We start from the raw sequence: 25852 nt of genomic DNA on the forward strand, positions 1-25852 counted from the left end.
CTGGCAGTCCGACGGACAAATCTGGGTTTGTCGGATGCAAGCAGAATGCTACCTGCCCCAATGCATTGTGCCTACTGTACATTTTGGTGGAGGAGGAATAATGGTCTGGGGCTGTTTCTCATGGTTCGGGCCCCTTAGTTCCAGTGAAAGGATCTTAATGCTACAGCAGATGAGTCTGTGCTTCCAGCTGGAAACAGTTTGAGGAAGGCCCTTTCCTATTTCAGTATGACAATGCCATCGTGCACAAAGCGAAGTCTGTACAAAAATGGTACGACCATCTATTGTATGTTCAATGTGTTATTGATTGCCTCATTGCAACAGCATGTTTTGATTGCCTCATTGCTCAAGTGGTTTGCAAGTGATAATGTTTTGTTTCTCAATTCAAATGTTTTGAATCGTCTGTTCTGTGCAAACATTTGCAAATGCATCAGTGCAACAAAGTGATCATCTCCCTCCAACTCAATCAAATGTATTTATAAAGCCCTTCCTACATCAGTTGATGACATAAAGTGGCTGTGCTGGGGGAGAAACCCAGGCCTGGGGGTGGCCAAACCCTTCTGGCTGTGCTGGGGGGAAACAGCAGTCCTCTTCTGGCTGTGCTGGGGGAAGGAACCAGCCTCTGCGGGGTGGCCAGGTGTAGAAGCACGGTGGCTTGGCTGTGCTGGGGGAAAACTCCCCAGTGGAAAGGAACCAAACCTCCTCTTCTGGCTGTGCTGGGGGAGAGAGGTACCAGGCTCTGGGGGGTGACCAGTCCTCTTCTGGCTGTGCTGGGGGGAGAGGAACCAGCCTCTGCGGGGTGGCCAGTCCTCTTCTGGCTGTGCTGGGGGGAGAGGAACCAGCCTCTGCGGGGTGACCAGTCCTCTTCTGGCTGTGCTGGGGGGAGAGGAACCAGGCTCTGCGGGGTGGCCAGTCCTCTTCTGGCTGTGCTGGGGGAGAGGAACCAGCCTCTGACCAGGGCTGTGCTGGGGTGACCAGTCTTCTTCTGGCTGTACTGGGAGAAGATAAGAGTACATGGCCATTTTTGTTAAAGCCAGAACATTCAAGATGTTCAAATGTAAATAGACTCTCAGCAGGGTCAGATCTCAAATTATCTCATTCTAAAATCTGACCTCTCCACTGGGGGGGAAAAAATATTGTTGTGACTTCCTGGATCTACCATTTGGTATTGAAACCAACCCATATGATTTTAATGAGAAAAAAAAATGAAGAAAAAGTTTTAATTCAGTTTCAAGGCTATAACCCACAAAGAAATACTTTGAAGCATTAGTGACTGTGACACAGTAGCCTGTTAAGGACAAAGCGCTCAGTATTTAAACATTTTGTTGTGTTGTCATTATAGTCTATACATTTCACATCTCGACTGTGACTTAGAAATAAACACCATTTTAAACCAAAAATGGCTGGCTTTTGCATTAATTTGGCCAGTTTGTAGCTTCAGGCTCATGTGATAGTGCCTGGAGAGCTGGCCAGCAGTGGAGAATACCCCTCTCCACACCTGGAGAATAACCTTCTCCCCACTTGGAGAATACCCCTCTCTCCACCTGTAGAGGCACTGGGGAATAACAACACCCCTTTGGCCACTCTATCCAGGCTGGGCAGAGATGCAGAGTTGTTTTAAACATTTTCTATAGGTAGGCCTGAAGGTTTAGACAAAATAACCCAATCAAAACAAAGCTTCTTGAATGTGGGAATAGGCCAGGCTTATGAAGTCATCATTTAAACATGTATGTAGTAGACCCACTGAAGGACCAACCCCACAGACAATCGGCAGAGGAAATTCAAATGTAATTGTATTCAATGTTCGTGACGGAAAAGGGACGTTTTTAGTTTTTTTTCCTTTGTAAATGTGCGTCCCTCTGACTAGAGTGCCGTGTCACTCTAGTGCCAGTAACAGGACTCGGAAGGGGTGCTAGTCGGCCAGGCTGGGCCCAGGTTCTGGTCAGAAGTAGTGCACTGTATACAATAAGGTTCCATTGGTATGTAGACAGACTGTTGTCACAAAACCACCTCCGTTATTACACTATAATAGTGCAGGAGGTGTTCGCCAAGCTTCTCTGTATGTCTCACATACCTGTTCAACAGCAGACTCCTCTACCCTCTCTCCAGTCCCACTGCTTACGATACCATGAATTAGGATCTACAGGTTAAATCTGCAATATATTACTTTTTGTGTGACCTGACTATTCACAATTTTAGGAACCAGGAAATGGCGACGTGATTTCTCTGTAGTGTATCTTTTAACTAACCTTCTCCCTCCCCCTCTAGTCACCATGACCGACAGGAAGGCTGTCATAAAGAATGCCGACATGTCAGAGGACATGCAGCAGGATGCTGTGGACTGTGCCACTCAGGCCATGGAGAAATACAACATTGAGAAGGACATTGCTGCTTACATCAAGAAGGTTGCTAACCAGACAGACATCCTTACTGTGTGTGTGTGCGCGTTTCTAAATGTTCCCTGTTTTGTTCCAGGAGTTTGACAAGAAGTACAACCCCACGTGGCATTGCATTGTGGGTAGAAACTTTGGCAGCTACGTGACGCATGAAACCAAACACTTCATCTACTTCTACCTGGGCCAGGTGGCCATCCTGCTCTTCAAGTCTGGTTGAACCCCTACACCTTGACCGCGACTCCCTAACCACCTGACGTCTACCTGGGTCATCCTCCAGCTCTCTCCTCCCGTCTCCACTGACCGAGGCAGGCCGCTACTCCTCCCCTGGATTGTGATACATTGATGGTTGTGGCCACACACACATTGAAGAGTTCTAGATGATTCTCCATTGTGTCTGTGTGGGGCTGCCGGGGCCATGTACATGGTGTGTATCTGTTGCAGTATAATAAACATGATGGGATACACCCTGTCCCTATACACTATTCCTTATGTAGTGCACTACTTTTGACCAGGGCCCATAGGGAATGGGGGGGGGCATTTGGGACACAACTGATGACTACATGTGTATATTTTGCAGTATGAGAAACATGCTACTCACAGAGTTTGTTTTTTTTTTTTTTGCACTGCTGTATAAAATGCTTTGACTGTTGGTTCATAAAGATTTGTTCAACACTATTTAAAAGGAACATGGACTAGTGATTTACTGGGGTGTGTCATCTCTCATCATTCATGGCAAAGATACAGAACACCTTCTATTGTCTGTGGAGAGATTCAGGTCATCTCTTTCTCCAAGCTTGTGCCTGGGGGTCATGAGCCATCCTATGGATACACCAAAAGCCTCTATCAAGAATGACAAACCATCTGTGGAGTCTTGATATGACCATGGGATATTACATCCACCTAGTGCCAGGGTCCACATCACAGGAGTGCTCAGGATCTCATAACTGAAATATCAATGGGTCGCTAGGGCCTGCCTCCTATTTGATGTTTCTCCCTGTCTGTCTCATTGTTTCTTAAGCTCCTGCTGCTGACTGCCTTTTGAGCTGCTTCAAGACACCTGAAGCAGTGGAATCAACCAGGAACTGACACATTTTCAAAGTGACCGATTCTTGTTTATAATAAAGTCATTTCAAATATGTTATATTAGATCTAAATAGTAACCTGTTCACTGGATATACATTTGTGAAAACAGTTCAAGATTAGATATGGTGGATTTAAAATAGCCTATATAAAACACCTCTGGGTTTATTTTCTCTGGGATTCGAAGCTGCACAGAACAGGAAACCACCACTCTTATGTCACTTTCTTAGAGGAATAGGTAGGACTAATGAAGATAATTTAATGTAGACCGTGACTGGCCTCATACTCCAAAACAGTAGGTCTCGGTGTATGCACTTTATAAATTGGATGCGATCCGCCAATCCGAAGAAGAAGAAGAAGAAAAGGAAACTACTCTTTGACCTCCTGCTAACCCCGGATGTACCAGAGTTTTCCTGAAAGATGGCTGCCAGAGCAACGTTGTCACCAGGCTCTAGTCCTCCAATGTCTTCCAGCCTAGCCGGTATTAACGACGGTGTGTCAGTAACGCTATCACCAGATGCGGTGCCGTTCAGCCCGCTGGCTCCGGGGACCGGGAGGAGATGGGTTCCGTGGCGGGGCAGTTCTCCCACTACGCATCCAAGCTCCGCTCACTGCGAGCCGGAGATCCAGCCAGCCTGAAAACACAACTCAACCTGCTGTTCGACCAACTGATATCTGAAAACTACAGCCCGAACCACAACATACGACCTGAGGTACAGTAGCTTTGATGAAGCTATGGACATTTGAACTTTAAACTAAATAGTGAGCTTGCTAGTTACTGGGATTTTGATTATGTCAATATTGCTTGAAATTAACAAGTTACTTATGTAGCTTGCATTTGAAATTTGTGGTTTCAAAAGGTTTCAAAACAGCCTGTTTAACTGAAGCCCGTGGAAAGGTGTTTCTGTCCTTAAGGCTTTTAACATGAACAACTTTCAATACCTTTGCCTAACCTACGTGATTTAATCAAAGCTGTTTGGCATCCATTACTCGTTGTTACAGCACAGGTACAGTTTGGTGTAGTGCAGAGAATGTTCAACCAGCCTTGGTGATACCATCATCTGCATTGGCCAAACGTGTTATCTTTTTAAAATGTAAAATGTTACCCATGGTGCTCAGGATGCATTACCCGCTAGGCTGTCCACCCCCACACGGTGCTCAGGATGAATCAACTAGGATTGTAGCTTTTGGCTTCTGGACAACGAAAAAAGTTATGAAAACCAATAGGGCTGTAGGGAAATGACAGTGGTGGCTCCAATAGAACAGGAGAGAGATGACATAGTGGTGGCTCCAATAGAACAGGAGAGAGATGTCATAGTTGGTGGGTCCAATAGAACAGGAGAGAGATGACATAGTTGGTGGGTCCAATAGAACAGGAGAGAGATGAAATGGTGGTGGGTCCAATAGAACAGGAGAGAGATGACATAGTGGTGGGTCCAATAGAACAGGAGAGAGATGACATGGTGGTGGGTCCAATAGAACAGGAGAGAGATGACATGGTGGTGGGTCCAATAGAACAGGAGATGACATGGTGGTGGGTCCAATAGAACAGGATAGATGACATAGTGTTGGGTCCAATAGAACAGGAGAGAGATGACATGGTGGTGGGTCCAATAGAACAGGAGAGAGATGACATGGTGGTGGGTCCAATAGAACAGGAGAGATGACATAGTGGTGGGTCCAATAGAACAGGAGAGAGATGAAATGGTGGTGGGTCCAATAGAACAGGAGAGATATGAAATGGTGGTGGTGGGTCCAATAGAACAGGAGAGAGATGTCATAGTTGGTGGGTCCAATAGAACAGGAGAGAGATGACATAGTGGTGGGTCCAATAGAACAGGAGAGAGATGACATAGTGGTGGGTCCAATAGAACAGGAGAGAGATGAAATGGTGGTGGGTCCAATAGAACAGGAGAGAGATGACATAGTGGTGGGTCCAATAGAACAGGAGAGAGATGACATAGTGGTGGGTCCAATAGAACAGGAGAGAGATGAAATGGTGGTGGATCCAATAGAGCAGGAGATAGATGAAATGGTGGTGGGTCCAATAGAACAGGAGAGAGATGAAATGGTGGTGGGTCCAATAGAACAGGAGAGAGATGAAATGGTGGTGGGTCCAATCAAAATTTTGGACACATCTGCTCATTCAATGGTTTTTCTTTTCTTTTTACATAAAAAAATATGAAGAAACACATATGGATTCATGTAGTAACCAAAAAAGTGTTAAAAAAAATATTTTTTTATTTTTATATTTTGACATTCTTCAAAGATCTGCCCTTTTCCTTGACAACTTTGCACACTCTTGGCATTCTCTCAACCAGCTTCACCTGGAAGGCTTTTCCAACAGTCTTGAAGGAGTTACCACACATGCTGAGCACTTGTTGGCTGCTTTTCCTTCACTGCGGTCCAATTCATCCCAAACCATCTCCAATTGGGCTGAGGTCGGGCGATTGTGGAAGCGAGGTCATCTGATGCAGCACTCCATCATTCTCCTTGGTCAAATAGCCCTTACACAGCCTGGAGTGTGTTTGGTCATTGTCCTGTTGAAAAACAAATGATAGTCCCACTAAGCACAAAGCAGATGGGATGGCGTATTGCTGCAGAATGCTGTGGTAGCCATGCTGGTTAAGTGTGCCTTGAATTCTAAATGAATCACAGACAGTGTCACCAGCAAAGCACCCCCACACCTCCTCCTTCATGCTTCACGGTGGGAACCACACACGGGGAGATCATCCGTTCAACTACTCTGCGTCTCACAAAGACACAGCGGTTGGAACCAAAAATCTCAAATTTGGAGGCATCAGACCAAAGGATATATTTAGCTACCAAGTGGCGCAGCTGTCTAAAGCACTGCATCTAAGTGCAAGAGGTGTCACTAAAGACCCTGGTTTGATTCCAGGCTCTATCATAAGCGGCCGTGATTGGGAGTCCCATAGGGCAGCGCACAATTGGCCCAGCGTCGTTAGGGGTTGGCCGGGGTAGGCTGTCATTGTAAATAAGAATTTGTTCTTAACTGACTTGCCTGGTTAAAGGTTAAATTAAAAAATCCATCTGATGTCCATTTCTCGTGTTTCTTGGCCTGTCTCCTCTGAACAGTTGATGTTGAGATGTGTCTGTTACTTGAACTCTGGGACGCATTTATTTGGGCTAAAATTTGTCTGGTAACTCTAATGAACTTATCCTCGGCAGCAGAGGTAGCTCTGGGTGTTCCTTTCCTGTGGCGGTCCTTGTCAGAGCCAGTCGTCATAGCGCTTGAAGAAACTTTCGAAGTTCGTGAAATGTTCGTTATTGACTGAACATGTCTTAAAGTAATGATGGATTGTCATTTCTCTTTGCTTATTTAAACTGTTCTTGCCATAATATGGACTTGGTCTTTTTTTATCTTCTGTATACCACCCTTACCTTGTCACAACACAACTGATTGGCTCAAACGCATTTTTTAAAATTATTATTAATCCGTTATTTTACCAGGTAAATTGACAGAGAACACGTTCTCATTTACAGCAACGACATGGGGAATAGTTACAGGGGAGAGGAGGGGATGAATGAGCCAATTGTAAACTGGGGATTATTAGGTGACCGTGATGGTTTGAGGGCCAGATTGGGAATTTAGCCAGGACACCGGGGTTAACACCCCTACTCTTACAATAAGTGCCATGGGATCTTTAATGACCTCAGAGAGACAGGACACCCGTTTAACATCCCATCCGAAAGACGGCACCCTATACAGGGCAGTGTCCCAATCACTGCCCTGGGGCATTGGGATATTTTTTTTAAGAAGGAAAGAAGTTCCACAAATGTACTTTTTGCAAGGCACACCTGTTAATTGAAATGTATTCCAGGTGACTACCTCATCAAGCTGGTTGAGAGTGCCAAGAGTGTGCAAAGCTGTCATCAAGGCAAAGGTGGCTACTTTTAAGAATCTAAAATATATTTTATATTAAACAATTTAATAATGCCGATGCATGCATACTAACAGGTGTTTACCTGGTTTTGAGCCAGGTAATAGTAATTTGAACTTTAGTACCTGCGTTTCAGTAGGGTAAACAATATTTTTCTTTGGATATTTTGTCTCAAATTTTGAGCAGCTGAAGGCATAGATAACAGGTGGAATAAGTTTCAATGTAAAATAAGTAAACATTCTGGCTTGTAAGGCACATGTCCAGGATTCTGCTTCGTTTGACTGTATGCCAAGAAATGTTCAGTCTGATTTATTAGACGAGTAGCAAAGCTCTTGTTGGCTGTGATGGTGATCGTTTCTGGTCTCCCCCAAAAGTGCGCTTGTTCATGTCCTCTTATCTAATTTGAAAGGAAATGACTGGTATAAGATATTTTATTATGACATGCCTCCACCATTCCCATGCTTTTAGATTTGACGGAAGTAGGAAACAAGTGTACACTTAAGGAGATGCCTTCTGCTCACTGGTTGTCTGTGGTCGTCTGTTGACAGGAAGTATGCGCACTGCTCATCCACGTGACCCGCCTGGTTCCTCTCAGCCAGGAGCACTTGGTCGTCAAGCTATGTCAGCTTACACACCACCTCCTCAACCAGCTACAGGTATCCCCCCCACACACCACCTCCTCAACCAGCTACAGGTATCCCCCACACACCACCTCCTCAACCAGCTACATGTACCTCCCCCACACACCACCTCCTCAACCAGCTACATGTATCCCCCCACACACCACCTCAACCAGCTACAGGTACCCCCCCCCCACACACCACCTCCTCAACCAGCTACAGGTATCCCCCCACACACCACCGCCTCAACCAGCTACAGGTACCTCCCCCCACACACCACCTCCTCAAGCAGCTACAGGTACCCCCCCGCCCACACACCACCTCCTCAACCAGCTACAGGTATCCCCCCACACACCACCACCTCAACCAGCTACAGGTATCCCCCCCACACACCACCTCCTCAACCAGCTACAGGTATCTCCCCCACACACCACCTCCTCAAGCAGCTACAGGAATCACCCACCCCCACATACCACCTCCTCAACCAGCTACAGGTATCCCCCCCCACACACCACCTCCTCACGCAGCTACAGGTATCCCCCCCACACACCACCTCCTCAACCAGCTACAGGTATCCCCCCCACACACCACCACCTCAACCAGCTACAGGTATCCCCCCCACACACCACCTCCTCAACCAGCTACAGGTATCCCCCCCACACACCACCTCCTCAAGCAGCTACAGGAATCACCCACCCCCACATACCACCTCCTCAACCAGCTACAGGTATCCCCCCACACACCACCTCCTCAAGCAGCTACATGTATCCCCCCACACACCACCTCCTCAACCAGCTACAGGTATCCCCCCCACACACCACCTCCTCAACCAGCTACAGGTATCCCCCCACACCACCTCCTCAAGCAGCTACAGGAATCACACACCACCACCTCAACCAGCTACAGGTATCCACCCCACACACCACCTCCTCAACCAGCTACAGGTATCAACCCCACACACCACCTCCCCAACCAGCTACATGTATCCCCCCCACACACCACCTCCTCAACCAGCTACAGGTGTCAACCCCACACACCACCTCCTCAACCAGCTACAGGTATCCCCCCACACACCACCTCCTCAACCAGCTACAGGTATCCCCCGCGCACCACCGCCTCAACCAGCTACAGGTGTGTGTGTGTGTGTGTCCCCCCACACACACACACATACCACCTCAAACAGCTACAGGTATCCCCTCCCCCACACACCACCTACTCAACCAGCTACATGTATCCCCCCACACACCACCTACTCAACCAGCTACAGGTATCCCCCCACACACCACCACCTCCTCAACCAGCTACATGTAGCACCCTCCTCAACCAGCTACATGTATCCCCCCACACCCACCTACTCAACCAGCTACAGGTATCCCCCCACACACCACCACCTCCTCAACCAGCTACATGTAGCACCCTCCTCAACTAGCTACAGGTATCCCCCCGCACACACCACCTACTCAACCAGCTACAGGTATCCCCCCCCACACACCACCTCCTCAACCAGCTACATGTAGCACCCTCCTCAACCAGCTACATGTATCCCCCCCACACACCACCTCCTCAACCAGCTACATGTATCCCCCCACACACCACCACCTCAACCAGCTAAATGTATCCCCCCACACACCACCTCCTCAACCAGCTACATGTATCCCCCCACACACCACCTACTCAACCAGCTACAGGTATCCCCCCACACACTACCACCTCAACCAGCTAAATGTATCCCCCCACACACCACCTCCTCAACCAGCTACATGTATCCCCCCACACACCACCTCCTCAACCAGCTACATGTATCCCCCCACACACCACCTACTCAAGCAGCTAAATGTATCCCCCCACACACCACCACCTCAACCAGCTAAATGTATCCCCCCACACCACCTCCTCAACCAGCTACATGTATCCCCCACACACCACCTCCTCAACCAGCTACATGTATCCCCCCACACACCACCTACTCAAGCAGCTAAATGTATCCCCACACACAACCACCTCAACCAGCTAAATGTATCCCCCCACACACCACCTACTCAACCAGCTACAGGTATTCCCCCCCACACACCATCACCTCCTCAACCAGCTACATGTAGCACCCTCCTCAACCAGCTACATGTATCCCCCCACACACCACCTACTCAACCAGCTACAGGTATCCCCCCACACACCACCACCTCCTCAACCAGCTACATGTAGCACCCTCCTCAACTAGCTACAGGTATCCCCCCGCACACACCACCTACTCAACCAGCTACAGGTATCCCCCCACACACCACCTCCTCAACCAGCTACATGTATCCCCCCACACACCACCACCTCAACCAGCTACAGGTATCCACCCCACACACCACCTCCTCAACCAGCTACAGGTATCAACCCCACACACCACCTCCTCAACCAGCTACAGGTATCCCCCCACACACCACCTCCTCAACCAGCTACAGGTATCCCCCGCGCACACCACCGCCTCAACCAGCTACAGGTGTGTGTGTGTGTGTGTGTCCCCCACACACACACACATACCACCTCAAACAGCTACAGGTATCCCCTCCCCCACACACCACCTACTCAACCAGCTACATGTATCCCCCCACACACCACCTACTCAACCAGCTACAGGTATCCCCCCACACACCACCACCTCCTCAACCAGCTACATGTAGCACCCTCCTCAACCAGCTACATGTATCCCCCCACACACCACCTACTCAACCAGCTACAGGTATTTCCCCCACACACCACCACCTCCTCAACCAGCTACATGTAGCACCCTCCTCAACTAGCTACAGGTATCCCCCCGCACACACCACCTACTCAACCAGCTACATGTATCCCCCCACACACCACCTACTCAACCAGCTACAGGTATCCCCCCACACACCACCACCTCCTCAACCAGCTACATGTAGCACCCTCCTCAACCAGCTACATGTATCCCCCCACACACACCTACTCAACCAGCTACAGGTATCCCCCCCCCCACACACCACCTCCTCAACCAGCTACATGTATCCCCCCACACACCACCTACTCAACCAGCTACATGTATCCCCCCACACACCACCTACTCAACCAGCTACATGTATCCCCCCACACACCACCTCCTCAACCAGCTACATGTATCCCCCCACACACCACCTACTCAACCAGCTACATGTATCCCCCCACACACCACCTACTCAACCAGCTACAGGTATCCCCCCACATACCACCTCCTCAACCAGCTACAGGTATCCCCCCACATACCACCTCCTCAACCAGCTACAGGTATCCCCCCACACACCACCTCCTCAAGCAGCTACAGGTATCCCCCCACACACCACCTCCTCAACCAGCAACAGGTATCCCCCCACACCCACCACCTCAACCAGCTACAGGTATCCCCCCACACACCACCTCCTCAACCAGCTACAGGTACCTCCCCCCACACACCACCTCCTCAAGCAGCTACAGGAATCACCCACACCCACATACCACCACCTCAACCAGCTACAGGTATCCCCCCACACACCACCTCCTCAAGCAGCTACAGGTATCCCCCCGCACACACCACCTCCTCAACCAGCTACAGGTATCCCCCCCCACACACCACCTCCTCAACCAGCTACAGGTATCCCCCCACACCACCTCCTCAAGCAGCTACAGGAATCACACACCACCACCTCAACCAGCTACAGGTATCCCCCACACACCACCTCCTCAACCAGCTACAGGTATCAACCCCACACACCACCTCCTCAACCAGCTACAGGTATCCCCCCACACACCACCTCCTCAACCAGCTACAGGTATCCCCCGCGCACACCACCGCCTCAACCAGCTACAGGTGTGTGTGTGTGTGTCCCCCACACACACACACATACCACCTCAAACAGCTACAGGTATCCCCCACACACCACCACCTCCTCAACCAGCTACATGTAGCACCCTCCTCAACCAGCTACAGGTATCCCCCGCACACACCACCTACTCAACCAGCTACAGGTATCCCCCCCACACACCACCACCTCCTCAACCAGCTACATGTAGCACCCTCCTCAACTAGCTACAGGTATCCCCCCGCACACACCACCTACTCAACCAGCTACAGGTATCCCCCCCACACACCACCACCTCCTCAACCAGCTACAGGTATCACCCTCCTCAACCAGCTACATGTATCCCCCCCACACACCACCTCCTCAACCAGCTACATGTATCCCCCCACACACCACCTACTCAACCAGCTACAGGTATCCCCCCACACACTACCACCTCAACCAGCTAAATGTATCCCCCCACACACCACCTACTCAACCAGCTACAGGTATCCCCCCACACACCACCTCCTCAACCAGCTACATGTATCCCCCCACACACCACCTCCTCAACCAGCTACATGTATCCCCCCACACACCACCTCCTCAACCAGCTACATGTATCCCCTCACACACCACCTACTCAACCAGCTACATGTATCCCCCCACACACCACCTCCTCAACCAGCTACATGTATCCCCCCACACACCACCTACTCAACCAGCTACATGTATCCCCCCACACACCACCTCCTCAACCAGCTACATGTATCCCCCCACACACCACCTACTCAACCAGCTACAGGTATCCCCCCACACACCACCTACTCAACCAGCTACAGGTATCCCCCCACACACCACCTACTCAACCAGCTACAGGTATCCCCCCACACACCACCTCCTCAACCAGCTACATGTATCCCCCACACACCACCACCTCAACCAGCTACAGGTATCCCCCCACACCACCTCCTCAACCAGCTACATGTATCCCCCCACACACCACCACCTCAAGCAGCTACAGGTATCCCCCCACACACCACCTACTCAACCAGCTACAGGTATCCCCCCACACACCACCTCCTCAACCAGCTACAGGTATCCCCCACACACCACCTCCTCCTCAACCAGCTACATGTTTCCCCCACACACCACCACCTCAACCAGCTGCATGTATCCCCTCACCCTACTCTCTGTAACCGTATGTGTGTAGGTGATAGTGGACGAGCAGACGCTGGATGTGTGTGTGTGTTACGTGGTCCGTGCGCTGGCAGTGTGTAGCCTCTGGACTCACAGTGAGGTGCTGCAGGCGTTATCTACTCTGATCTATGGAAACGGACCTCGCTGCAACCGGGTAGGTAGGTTGGGGGGTGAGGGTGAGGTATGTGTGTGAGGGATGTGACGAGCATGCTCTCTCTGTTGCAGCATCTGATTGAGTTGCTAGGTGATGGTGGAGTCCTGCGTATCTATAGCGACCCGTCTCAGCCAGACATGGAGCTGCGCCGTGCTGCTCTCACCTGCATGGCTAATCTCTGTCTGGGGTAGGACTCGCACATACCAAACCACACCATAACATACCACACCATAACGCACACCATACCACACCCCACCATACCACACCACACCCCACCACACCCCACCACACCATACCCCACCATACCACACCATACCATAACATACCACACCTTAACGCACACCACATCGCACACCACACCATACCACACCCCACCACACCATACCACACCCCACCACTCCATACCGTACCATACCCCACCATACCATACCCCACCACTCCATACCATACCATATTTTACCATATCCCACCACACCATACCCCACCACACCATATTTTACCATATCCCACCACACAATACACCACCCCACCAAACCACACCATACCCCACCCCACCATACCACACCATACCACACCATACCCCACCATGCCCCACCCCACCATACCCCAGCACACCATACCACACCCCACCACACCACATCGTACACCATACCACACCCCACCACACCATACCCAACCACACCATACCCCACCACACCATACCACACCATACCCCACCATACCACACCCCACCATACCACACCATACCACACCATACCCCACCCCACCATACCACACCACATCGTACACCATACCACACCCCACCACACCATACCACACCCCACCAAATCGCACCACATCGCACACCATACCACACCCCACCATACCACACCATACCCCACCATACCACACCCCACCACACCACACCCCACCATACCACACCACACCCCAACACACCATACCACACCATACCCCACCATACCACACCCCACCACACCATACCCCACCATACCCCACCATACCACACCCCACCACACCATACCCCACCATACCATACCACACCACATCATACCCCACCATACCATACCACACCATACCCCACCATACCATACCACACCCCACCATACCATACCACATCATACCCCACCATACAATACATACCACACAGATCTCTCTGTTTGCTGGCGTTGTACACTGAATTGACTGTTTAATGTGTAGTGTTCCAGGCCAGGCGTCCCTTGAAGACCCGTACAGGACTGTGTGTTTCAGAGTCTTCCTGCAGACGCTCCAGTCACCCAAACCCCCGGACGCTGAAGAACTACTCTACTGCACGGTACACACAGACACCACACTAGGGAACCGGGTTAATGAGATTTACATAGTATTCCCGGCCAAACCCGCGCTGATGGACACCAAGTCTGAGCCAAATCTCATAGTCTTCATGTGGTTGAAAAGTGTCAACACTGAACAACTATATTACAATCCATGTAAAGTGTTGGTCCAATGTTATATGAACTGAGATAAAAGATCCCAGAAATGTTCCATACTCATCATTCTGAAGCTGATCTGCGTGCTCGTCATCCTCACCAGGGTCTTGATCTGACTGCAGTTCTGTGTCGTAACTGACTAGAGTTGGTAAATGCTCTTCGATGGCCATTGGCACACTGGATAATTAATCCCGATTTCACTGTACCAGGCAGACGGCGTGTATGGCATCGTGGGCAAGCGGTTTGCTCTTCACAATGCTGGCATCGGAGTACCCCATGGTGGGGTTATGGGCAGGCATAAAGCTATGGACACCAAACACAATTTCATTTTATCTATGGTAATTCGAATGCACAGAGATACTGTGATGAGATCCTGAGGCCCATTGTCGTGCCACTGATCCACCGCCATCACCTGATGTTTCAGCCTGATAATGCACGGCCCCATGTCACAAGGCTCTGTACACAATTCTTGGAAGCTCTACATGTCCCAGTTCTTCCATGGTGTGCATACTCACCAGATATGTCACCCATTGAGCCTGTTTGGGATGCTCTGGATTTATGTGTACGACATCGTGTTCCAGTTCCCACCAATATCCAGCATCTTCACACAGCCATTGAAGAGGAGTGGGACAACATTCCCCAGGCCACAATCGACAGCTCTATGTGAAGGGGATGTGTCACACTGCATAAGGAAAATGAGTGGTCACACCAGATACTGACTGGTTTTCTGATCCACCCCCTTCCTTTTTTTAAGGTATCTGTGACCAACAGATGCATATCTCTGTTGCTAGTCATGTGAAATCCATAGATTAGGGCCTAATTCAGTTATTTACATTGACTCATTTTCTCCTGTTTGAACTGTATCTCAGTGAAGTCATTGAAATTGTAGCTTGTTGTGTTTTTATATTTTTGTTTAGTGTGAATTGCGTGACACAATTTTTCCTTCAGGCTCGCCGAAGAGTGAAATATTGAGAAAATGGATGCGAGCCCCAGTATTAAAGCAAGGAATCTTTCTTAGGGTGGGCTCTATGGTTGTCAATTGGGTGTGATTTCACTTTGCTTCATGTGAATAGGATTGGTATTTGACTCACCATAGTAGAGATACCGATTTGAAAGGGAACCACTCCCGCTTCCCTGTGAGAAACTGGTGAATTATACTGCACAGAAATATATGAAGGAGCGTTAGGAAGGATGAGGAAACAGTAGAGGTAGGCAGGCTAATACACATGGTTTATTATGAGGTATATATGCATCAGAGTAATTATACTCATGTAAAATAGGCTTTATTATATTTCTACATTTAAATCTAAGTGGCTAGCCTGTAGTTGTAACTTCGTAGGCTTCATCAAATCAAATTTTATTAGTCACCTGCTCTGAATACAACCGGTGTAGATCTTACATTGAAATGCTTACTTACGAGCCCCTAACCAACAATGCAGTTAAAAAACAAGTAATTAAAGAGCAGCAGTAAAATAACATGCGAGACTATATACAGGGGGTACCGGTACAGAGTCAATGTGCGGCGGCACAGAGTCCATGTGTGAGGTAGTATGTACATGTAGGTATAGTTATTACAGTGACTATGCATAGATGATAACAACAGAGAGTAGCAGCGGTGTAAAGGGTAGGGTGGGGTGGGGGTGGGCAATGCAAATAGTCTGTGTAGACATTTTACTAGATGTTCAGGAGTCTTATGGCTTGGGGGTAGAATCTGTTTAGATGCCTCTTGACCTAGACTTGGCTCTCTGGTACCGCTTGCCGTGCGGTAGCAGAGAGAACAGTCTGACTGGGGTGGCTGGAGTCTTTGACCATTTTTAGGACCTTCCTACTTATGTGTGTATATATATTTTTTAATTAAACATCAGACATTTTTGCTTAACTTGTTTTTGCTTTGTTATGTGGTATTGTGTTTAGAGTAGAATAAGGCTGTATCGGAACAACATGTGGAAAAAGGCAAAGGGTCTGAATACTTTCCCAAGGCACTTTATATGCTTTAGAATGACACTTCCTGTTTTGGCGTATTGGTCACATGCACCGAATACAACAGGTGTAGACCTTACAGTGAAATGCTGAATACAATAGGTGTAGATCTTACAGTGAAATGCTGAATACAATAGGTGTAGATCTTACAGTGAAATGCTGAATACAATAGGTGTAGACATTACAGTGAAATGCTGAATACAATAGGTGTAGATCTTACAGTGAAATGCTGAATACTTACAGTGAAATGCTGAATACAATAGGTGTAGATCTTACAGTGAAATGCTGAATACAATAGGTGTAGACATTACAGTGAAATGCTGAATACAATAGGTGTTGATCTTACAGTGAAATGCTGAATACTTACAGTGAAATGCTGAATACAATAGGTGTAGATCTTACAGTGAAATGCTGAATACAATAGGTGTAGATCTTACAGTGAAATGCTGAATACAATAGGTGTAGATCTTACAGTGAAATGCTGAATACAATAGGTGTAGATCTTACAGTGAAATGCTGAATACAATAGGTGTAGACATTACAGTGAAATGCTGAATACAATAGGTGTTGATCTTACAGTGAAATGCTGAATACAATAGGTGTAGACATTACAGTGAAATGCTGAATACAATAGGTGTTGATCTTACAGTGAAATGCTGAATACTTACAGTGAAATGCTGAATACAATAGGTGTAGACATTACAGTGAAATGCTGAATACGATAGGTGTAGACATTACAGTGAAATGCTGAATACAATAGGTGTAGACATTACAGTGAAATGCTGAATACAATAGGTGTAGACATTACAGTGAAATGCTGAATACAATAGGTGTAGACATTACAGTGAAATGCTGAATACAATAGGTGTAGACATTACAGTGAAATGTTGAATACTTACAGTGAAATGTTTAATACTTACAGTGAAATGCTGAATACGATAGGTGTAGACATTACAGTGAAATGCTGAATACAATAGGTGTAGACCTTACAGTGAAATGCTGAATACGATAGGTGTAGACATTACAGTGAAATGCTGAATACAATAGGTGTAGACATTACAGTGAAATGCTGAATACAATAGGTGTAGACATTACAGTGAAATGCTGAATACAACAGGTGTAGATCTTACAATGAAATGCTGAATACAATAGGTGTAGACATTAGTGAAATGCTTACTTACGAGCTTGTTCCCAACAGTGCAGAGTTAATTTATCTAATATTTGTATTACTTTTTAAGAATGGAATAGTGAAACAATAGTCAATGTGCAGGGGGACCAGGAGTTGAGGTGATACAGTATGTACGTGTAGGCAGGGGGACCAGGTCTGTCCAGGGAGCAGTGAAGGGGTTAGGGTTCCACTAACTCTGTGTGTGTAGGTGATCCAGGGAGCAGTGAAGGGGTTAGGGTTCCACTAACTCTCTGTGTGTAGGTGGTCCAGGGAGCAGTGAAGGGGTTAGGGTTCCACTAACTCTGTGTGTAGGTGGTCCAGGGAGCAGTGAAGGGGTTAGGGTTCCACTAACTCTGTGTGTGTAGCTGGTCCAGGGAGCAGTGAAGGGGTTAGGGTTCCACTAACTCTGTGTGTGTAGGTGGTCCAGGGAGCAGTGAAGGGGTTAGGGTTCCACTAACTCTATGTGTGTAGGTGATCCAGGATACAGTGAAGGGGTTAGGGTTCCACTAACTCTGTGTGTGTAGGTGATCCAGGGAGCAGTGAAGGGGTTAGGGTTCCACTAACTCTGTGTGTAGGTGGCCTAGGGAGCAGTGAAGGGGTTAGGGTTCCACTAACTCTGTGTGTGTAGGTGGTCCAGGGAGCAGTGAAGGGGTTAGGGTTCCACTAACTCTCTGTGTGTAGGTGGTCCAGGGAGCAGTGAAGGGGTTAGGGTTCCACTAACTCTGTGTGTGCGTGTGTGCGTGTGTGCGTGTGTGCGTGTGTGCGTGTGTGCGTGTGTGTGTGTGTGTGTGTGTGTGTGTGTGTGTGTGTAGGTGATCCAGGGAGCAGTGAAGGGCCTCCAGTCCTCTCTGTGTGGAGGGAAGTGGAGGTTTGGTGGACAGGAGGAACTGGGAACTCTATTGGCAGTTCTCAAGGTACACATCTACTGTATTTACACTGGGTCAAATATACACTGGGTCAAATAAATCAAATATACACTGGGTCAAATATACACTGGGTCAGATAAATCAAATATACACGGGGTCAAATATACACACGGGGTCAGATAAATCAAATATACACTGGGTCAAATAAATCACATATACACTGGGTCAAATAAATCAAATATACACGGGGTCAGATAAATCAAATATACACTGGGTCAAATATACACTGGGTCAGATAAATCAAATATACACTGGGTCAAATATACACTGGGTCAAATAAATCAAATATACACTGGGTCAAATAAATCAAATAAATCACATATACACTGGGTCAAATATACACTGGGTCAAATAAATCAAATAAATCACATATACACTGGGTCAAATATACACTGGGTCAAATAAATCAAATATATACTGGGTCAAATATACACTGGGTCAGATAAATCAAATATACACTGGGTCAGATAAATCACATATACACTGGGTCAGATAAATCAAATATACACTGGGTCAAATATACACTGGGTCAGATAAATCAAATATACACTGGGTCAAATATACACTGGGTCAGATAAATCACATATACACTGGGTCAAATAAATCAAATATACACTGGGTCAAATATACACTGGGTCAGATAAATCAAATATACACTGGGTCAGATAAATCACATATACACTGGGTCAGATAAATCAAATATACACTGGGTCAGATAAATCAAATATACACTTGGTCAAATATATACTGGGTCAAATATATACTGGGTCAGATAAATCAAATATACACTGGGTCAGATAAATCAAATATACACTGGGTCAGATAAATCAAATATACACGGGTCAAATATATACTGGGTCAAAAATACACTGGGTCAGATAAATCACATATACACTGGGTCAAATAAATCAAATATATACTGGGTCACATATACACTGGGTCAAATAAATCACATATACACTGGGTCAAATAAATCAAATATACACTGGGTCAGATAAATCAAATATACACTGGGTCAAATATACACTGGGTCAGATAAATTAAATATACACGGGTCAGATAAATCACATATACACTGGGTCAGATAAATCAAATATACATGGGGTCAAATATACACACGGGTCAAACTGGAGGGTACTGGATTTGTGTTGATTGGTGTTTATTTCATAGACTTTCTTGCTTATCTTTATCAAGGCTGAAACTGTATGTTGATTGAATATATTTGATTATAAAGAGAAACGATACATAAAGTATTGTTGATAAAATGTCTGTAGTTTGGTTGAAAGTGTCTCCATACAGGTGTTGATGTGTCCACAGAGGCTCATGTTCCAAGGTTGTCCAGGAGTGTGTGTGGAGTGGCCACGGTGCTGTACCCCGCTCCCCTGCCTCAGTACGAAACCTGCAGTACCCCCAAAACCTCCCGAACCTCCACAGAACCCCCCACCCAGACCTCAGGGGTAAGAGACTGTGTCTGATTTATACCAGAGGGCCTGATGGGAACTGTCAGAGGTCCACATTTTCATCTTGGAGGGCAGGATCACAACTGGTTTCCATCCTTTGACCCAGCAAAGAAGATTTAAAATAGTTTATATCCCCCTCGCCTTTCTCCCCTCTTTCCCCTTCTCTCTGTCTCTCCTCTTTCTCCCTCTCCCCCTTCTCTCTGTCTCCTCTTTCTCCCCTCTCCCCCCTTCTCTCTGTCTCTCCTCTTTCTCCCCTCTTCCCCCTTCTCTGTCTCTCCTCTTTCTCCCCTCTTTCCCCTTCTCTCTGTCTCTCCTCTTTCTCCCCTCTCCCCCTTCTCTATCTCTCCTCTTTCTCCCTCTCCCCCTTCTGTCTCTCCTCTTTCTCCTACTCTCCCCCTTCTCTTTCTTTCTCTCTGTAGAATAAGAAGAAGAAGTCTCGAGGACGGGGAGGAAAGGAGGAGGGAGGATGAGGAGAGAGAGGCAGAACCCAGGCTCCAGAGAGGAGGAAGAGGAGGGGAGGCCTGGTCTAAGACCTCGGTACTTCCTTCTCCAGGCGTTCCGTCTCTCTATCCGTTATGGAAGAGGAGCAGTTCTGATTCAGAGTTCTCTGATCCTGAGGGAGCAGCTCACAGTAAACTGAGGTAATGCATTGTCCTGTTCTCTCTCTCTCTCTGTGTGTGTGTGTGTGTGTGGTAATATATGTGTGTGTGTGTGTTCTCTCCCACCAGGTTGTTCCATGGCAGGGTGCGGCAGGGTGTGTTGCTGTGTCTCCTAGCCGTGGTGAAGGCAGTTGAAAAGAGGACGCTGTATGGCTATTGGTCGCTGTTCATACCGGATGCTCCCATTGGTGGACCTCCTCCGCTCACACTGCTCACTGTAGTACTGAAGGACCCTCACCCAAGTAGGTACACACACCTGAAAAAGTAACCCTGGTCTCTCCCTCCAGATGTGTGTTTGTGTGAGGCTGGTCTCTCTCCCTCCAGGTGTGTGTGAGATGCTGGTCTCTCTCCTCCAGGTGTGTGTTTGTGAGACGCTGGTCTCTCCCTCCAGGTGTGTTTGTGAGACGCTGGTCTCTCTCCCTCCAGGTGTGTGTTTGTGAGAGGTGTGTTTGTGAGACACTGGTCTCTCTCTGTCCAGGTGTGTGTTTGTGAGACGCTGGTCTCTCTCCCGCCAGGTGTGTGTTTTTGAGACGCTGGTCTCTCTCCCTCCAGGTGTGTGTTTTTGAGACCGCTGGTCTCTCTCCCTCCAGGTGTGTGTGTGAGACGCTGGTCTCTCTCCCTCGAGGTGTGTGTGAGACGCTGGTCTCTCTCCCTCGAGGTGTGTGTGAGACGCTGGTCTCTCTCCTCGAGGTGTGTGTGAGACGCTGGTCTCTCTCCTCCAGGTGTGTGTGAGACACTGGTCTCTCTCCCTCCAGGTGTGTGAGACGCTGGTCTCTCTCCTCCAGGTGTGTGTGTGAGACGCTGGTCTCTCTCCCTCTAGGTGTGTGTGTGGGACGCTGGTCTCTCTCCCTCTAGGTGTGTGTGAGACGCTGGTCTCTCTCCTCGAGGTGTGTGTGAGACGCTGGTCTCTCCCTCCAGGTGTGTGTGAGACGCTGGTCTCTCTCCTCTAGGTGTGTGTGTGTGTGTGTGTGTGTGTGTGTGTGTGTGTGTGTGTGAGACGCTGGTCTCTCTCCTCCAGGTGTGTGTGTGAGACGCTGGTCTCTCTCCCTCTAGGTGTGTGTGTGAGACGCTGGTCTCTCTCCCTCTCTAGGTGTGTGTGTGAGACGCTGGTCTCTCTCCCTCCAGGTGTGTGTGTGAGACGCTGGTCTCTCTCCCTCTAGGTGTGTGTGTGTGAGACGCTGGTCTCTCTCCCTCCAGGTGTGTGTGTGTGTGTGTGTGTGTGAGACGCTGGTCTCTCTCCTCCAGGTGTGTGTGTGTGTGTGAGACGCTGGTCTCTCCCCTCTAGGTGTGTGTGTGTGTGTGTGTGAGACGCTGGTCTCTCTCCCTCTAGGTGTGTGTGTGTGTGTGTGTGAGACGCTGGTCTCTCTCCCTCTAGGTGTGTGTGTGTGTGTGTGTGTGAGACGCTGGTCTCTCTCCCTCCAGGTGTGTGTGTGTGTGTGAGACGCTGGTCTCTCTCCCTCCAGGTGTGTGTGTGTGTGAGACGCTGGTCTCTCTCCCTCTAGGTGTGTGTGTGTGGGACGCTGGTCTTTCTCCCTCGAGGTGTGTGTGAGACGCTGGTCTCTCTCCTCGAGGTGTGTGTGAGACGCTGGTCTCTCTCCCTCTAGGTGTGTGTGTGTGTGTGTGTGTGTGTGACGCTGGTCTCTCTCCCTCCAGGTGTGTGTGTGTGTGAGACACTGGTCTCTCTCCCTCTAGGTGTGTGTGTGTGTGTGAGACGCTGGTCTCTCTCCTCTAGGTGTGTGTGTGTGTGTGTGTGTGTGTGTGAGACGCTGGTCTCTCTCCCTCTAGGTGTGTGTGTGTGTGTGAGACGCTGGTCTCTCTCCCTCTAGGTGTGTGTGTGAGACGCTGGTCTCTCTCCCTCCAGGTGTGTGTGTGAGACGCTGGTCTCTCTCCCTCTAGGGTGTGTGTGTGTGTGTGAGACGCTGGTCTCTCCCTCCAGGTGTGTGTGTGTGTGTGTGTGAAACGCTGGTCTCTCTCCCTCCAGGTGTGTGTGTGTGTGTGTGTGAGACGCTGGTCTCTCTCCCTCCAGGTGTGTGTGTGTGTGAGACGCTGGTCTCTCTCCTCCAGGTGTGTGTGTGTGTGTGAGACGCTGGTCTCTCTCCCTCCAGGTGTGTGTGTGTGAGACGCTGGTCTCTCTCCCTCCGTGTGTGTGTGTCTGTGTGAGACGCTGGTCTCTCTCCCTCCAGGTGTGTGTGTGTGAGACGCTGGTCTCTCTCCCTCCAGGTGCGTGTTTGTGTAATGCTGGTCTCTCTCCTCCAGGTGCGTGTTTGTGTAATGCTGGTCTCTCTCCTCCAGGTGCGTGCGTGTGCACTCCAGGTGGTGTCTGCATTGCTCGATGGTTCCCGTCAGTTCCTGGGCGTGGCTGAAGACTTGGCTCCAGCCAGAACCTCGTACACTCCATTCTCCTTCTCCCTCGCCACCGCCGTCCGCGAGCTACACCGCCGCTCTCCCTCGCTCTGCTGGCCGAGGCCTCTGCTCACACGCTCACTCAGATCATCAAGGTGACTCACTCACTCAGATCATCAATGTGACTCACTCACTCACTCACTCAGATCATCAAGGTGACTCACTCACTCACTCAGATCATCAAGGTGACTCACTCACTCACTCACTCAGATCATCAAGGTGACTCACTCACTCACTCACTCAGATCAGCAAGGTGACTCACTCACTCACTCACTCCTCACTCACTCACCAGATCATCAAGGTGACTCACTCACTCACTCACTCACTCAGATCATCAAGGTGACTCACTCACTCACTCACTCAGATCATCAAGGTGACTCACTCACTCACTCAGATCATCAAGGTGACTCACTCACTCAGATCGCCAAGGTGACTCACTCACTCACTCACTCAGATCGTCGAGGTGACTCACTCACTCACTCAGATCGTCGAGGTGACTCACTCACTCACTCAGATCGTCGAGGTGATAATCTGTGAACGTTTGACCTGTGTGTGTGTGTGTTTCAGTGCCTGGCTCACCTGGTGTGTAATGCTCCCTATAACCGCCTGAGACCCGGCCTGCTCAGCCCGCTGTGGAGACAGATACAACCCTACCTCCGACACAGAGGTACACACCACACACACACACACACACACACACACCTACCTCTGGCACCAGTCTGTGTGTTTTTACAGACTTTGTGTTCTCTCCTAGACGTGAACGTGCGGGTGTCTGTTCTGACACTGTATGGAGCGTTGGTGTCGACCCAAGCCCCTCTTTCTGAGGTACAGCTACTCCTTACACACCTCGCAGGAGACGGGCTGAGCTGGAGGCAGAGGGAGGGCTTTTCCTCACCTCATACTCCACCCTCCCACAAATACCACAACTCACACACACCTCGGGGCTCACATACTCCAGGAGAGGAGGAGCCAGGCGTGCCCTGGCTGCTGCAGCTGTGTGTGTCGCTTGTCACTCAACCCAAAGACGACCAATCAGACAGCGAGGGTCCAGGAGGAGGAGGGGCTACAGCTCTAGAGCCCTCCCCAGTCCGCCTGGAGGCCTTACAGGTCAGAAAGACATTTCACCTATTTAGCGTCGGTAGATGGTTAGTTCGTAGCTAGATAGCATCAGTAGATTGTTAGATTGTAGCTAGCTAGCGTCAGTAGATGATTAGTTCGTAGCTAGCTAGCGTCAGTAGATGGTTAGTTTGTAGCTAGCTAGCGTCAGTAGATGATTAGTTCGTAGCTGGCTAGCGTCAGTAGATGGTTAGTTTGTAGCTAACTAGCGTCAGTAGATGGTTAGTTCGTAGCTAACTAGCGTCAGTAGATGGTTAGTTCGTAGCTAACTAGCGTCAGTAGATGGTTAGTTTGTAGCTAACTAGCGTCAGTAGATGGTTAGTTCGTAGTTAACTAAGCGTTAGTAGATGGTTAGTTCGTAGCTAACTAGTGTCAGTAGATGGTTAGTTAAAGTAGCTAACTAGCGTCAGTAGATGGTTAGTTAAGTAGCTAACTAGCGTCAGTAGATGGTTAGTTCGTAGCTAACTAGCGTCAGTAGATGGTTAGTTCGTAGCTAACTAGCGTCAGTAGATGGTTAGTTCGTAGCTAACTAGCGTCAGTAGATGGTTAGTTCGTAGCTAACTAGCGTCAGTAGATGGTTAGTTCGTAGCTAACTAGCGTCAGTAGATGGTTAGTTCGTAGCTAACTAGCGTCAGAAGATGGTTAGTTCGTAGCTAGATAGCGTCAGTAGATTGTTAGATTGTAGCTAGCTAGCGTCAGTAGATGATTAGTTCGTAGCTAGCTAGCGTCAGTAGATGGTTAGTTAAGTAGCTAACTAGCGTCAGTAGATGGTTAGTTTGTAGCTAACTAAGCGTCAGTAGATGGTTAGTTAAGTAGTTAACTAGCGTTAGTAGATGGTTAGTTAAGTAGCTAACTAGTGTCAGTAGATGGTTAGTTCGTAGCTAACTAGCGTCAGTAGATGGTTAGTTAAGTAGCTAACTAGCGTCAGTAGATGGTTAGTTAAGTAGCTAACTAGCGTCAGTAGATGGTTAGTTAAGTAGCTAACTAGCGTCAGTAGATGGTTAGTTAAGTAGCTAACTAAGCGTCAGTAGATGGTTAGTTCGTAGCTAACTAGCGTCAGTAGATGGTTAGTTCGTAGCTAACTAGCGTCAGTAGATGGTTAGTTCTAAGTAGCTAACTAGCGTCAGAAGATGGTTAGTTAAGTAGCTAGATAGCGTCAGTAGATTGTTAGATTGTAGCTAGCTAGCGTCAGTAGATGATTAGTTAAGTAGCTAGCTAGCGTCAGTAGATGGTTAGTTCGTAGCTAGCTAGCGTCAGTAGATGATTAGTTAAAGTAGCTGGCTAGCGTCAGTAGATGGTTAGTTTGTAGCTAACTAGCGTCAGTAGATGGTTAGTTAAGTAGCTAACTAGCGTCAGTAGATGGTTAGTTCAGTATCTAACTAGCGTCAGTAGATGGTTAGTTTGTAGCTAACTAGCGTCAGTAGATGGTTAGTTCGTAGCTAACTAGCGTCAGTAGATGATTAGTTCGTAGCTGGCTAGCGTCAGTAGATGGTTAGTTTGTAGCTAACTAGCGTCATTAGGT

The 25852-nt window shown here is 48.5% G+C and overlaps 1 protein-coding gene and 1 pseudogene across 1 annotated transcript; both read left to right on the plus strand.

Annotated features, from left to right (window-relative positions):
• Window positions 1–1012: 1012 nt before the first annotated feature.
• Window positions 1013–2714, plus strand: LOC135532628 (dynein light chain 2, cytoplasmic). Its single transcript, XM_064960096.1, has 2 exons — window positions 1013–2402; window positions 2473–2714. The coding sequence occupies exons 1-2, from the start codon at window positions 2271–2273 to the stop codon at window positions 2608–2610; spliced, it is 270 nt and encodes an 89-aa protein (XP_064816168.1). The 5' UTR covers window positions 1013–2270; the 3' UTR covers window positions 2611–2714.
• A 1178-nt stretch (window positions 2715–3892) lies between these two features.
• The window catches only part of LOC135532626 (HEAT repeat-containing protein 6-like), a 37340-nt pseudogene continuing 15380 nt past the window's right edge, over window positions 3893–25852 (plus strand).

The sequence above is a fragment of the Oncorhynchus masou genome, unplaced genomic scaffold (assembly GCF_036934945.1).
Source record: "Oncorhynchus masou masou isolate Uvic2021 unplaced genomic scaffold, UVic_Omas_1.1 unplaced_scaffold_1951, whole genome shotgun sequence".
NCBI classification, from domain to species: domain Eukaryota; kingdom Metazoa; phylum Chordata; class Actinopteri; order Salmoniformes; family Salmonidae; genus Oncorhynchus; species Oncorhynchus masou.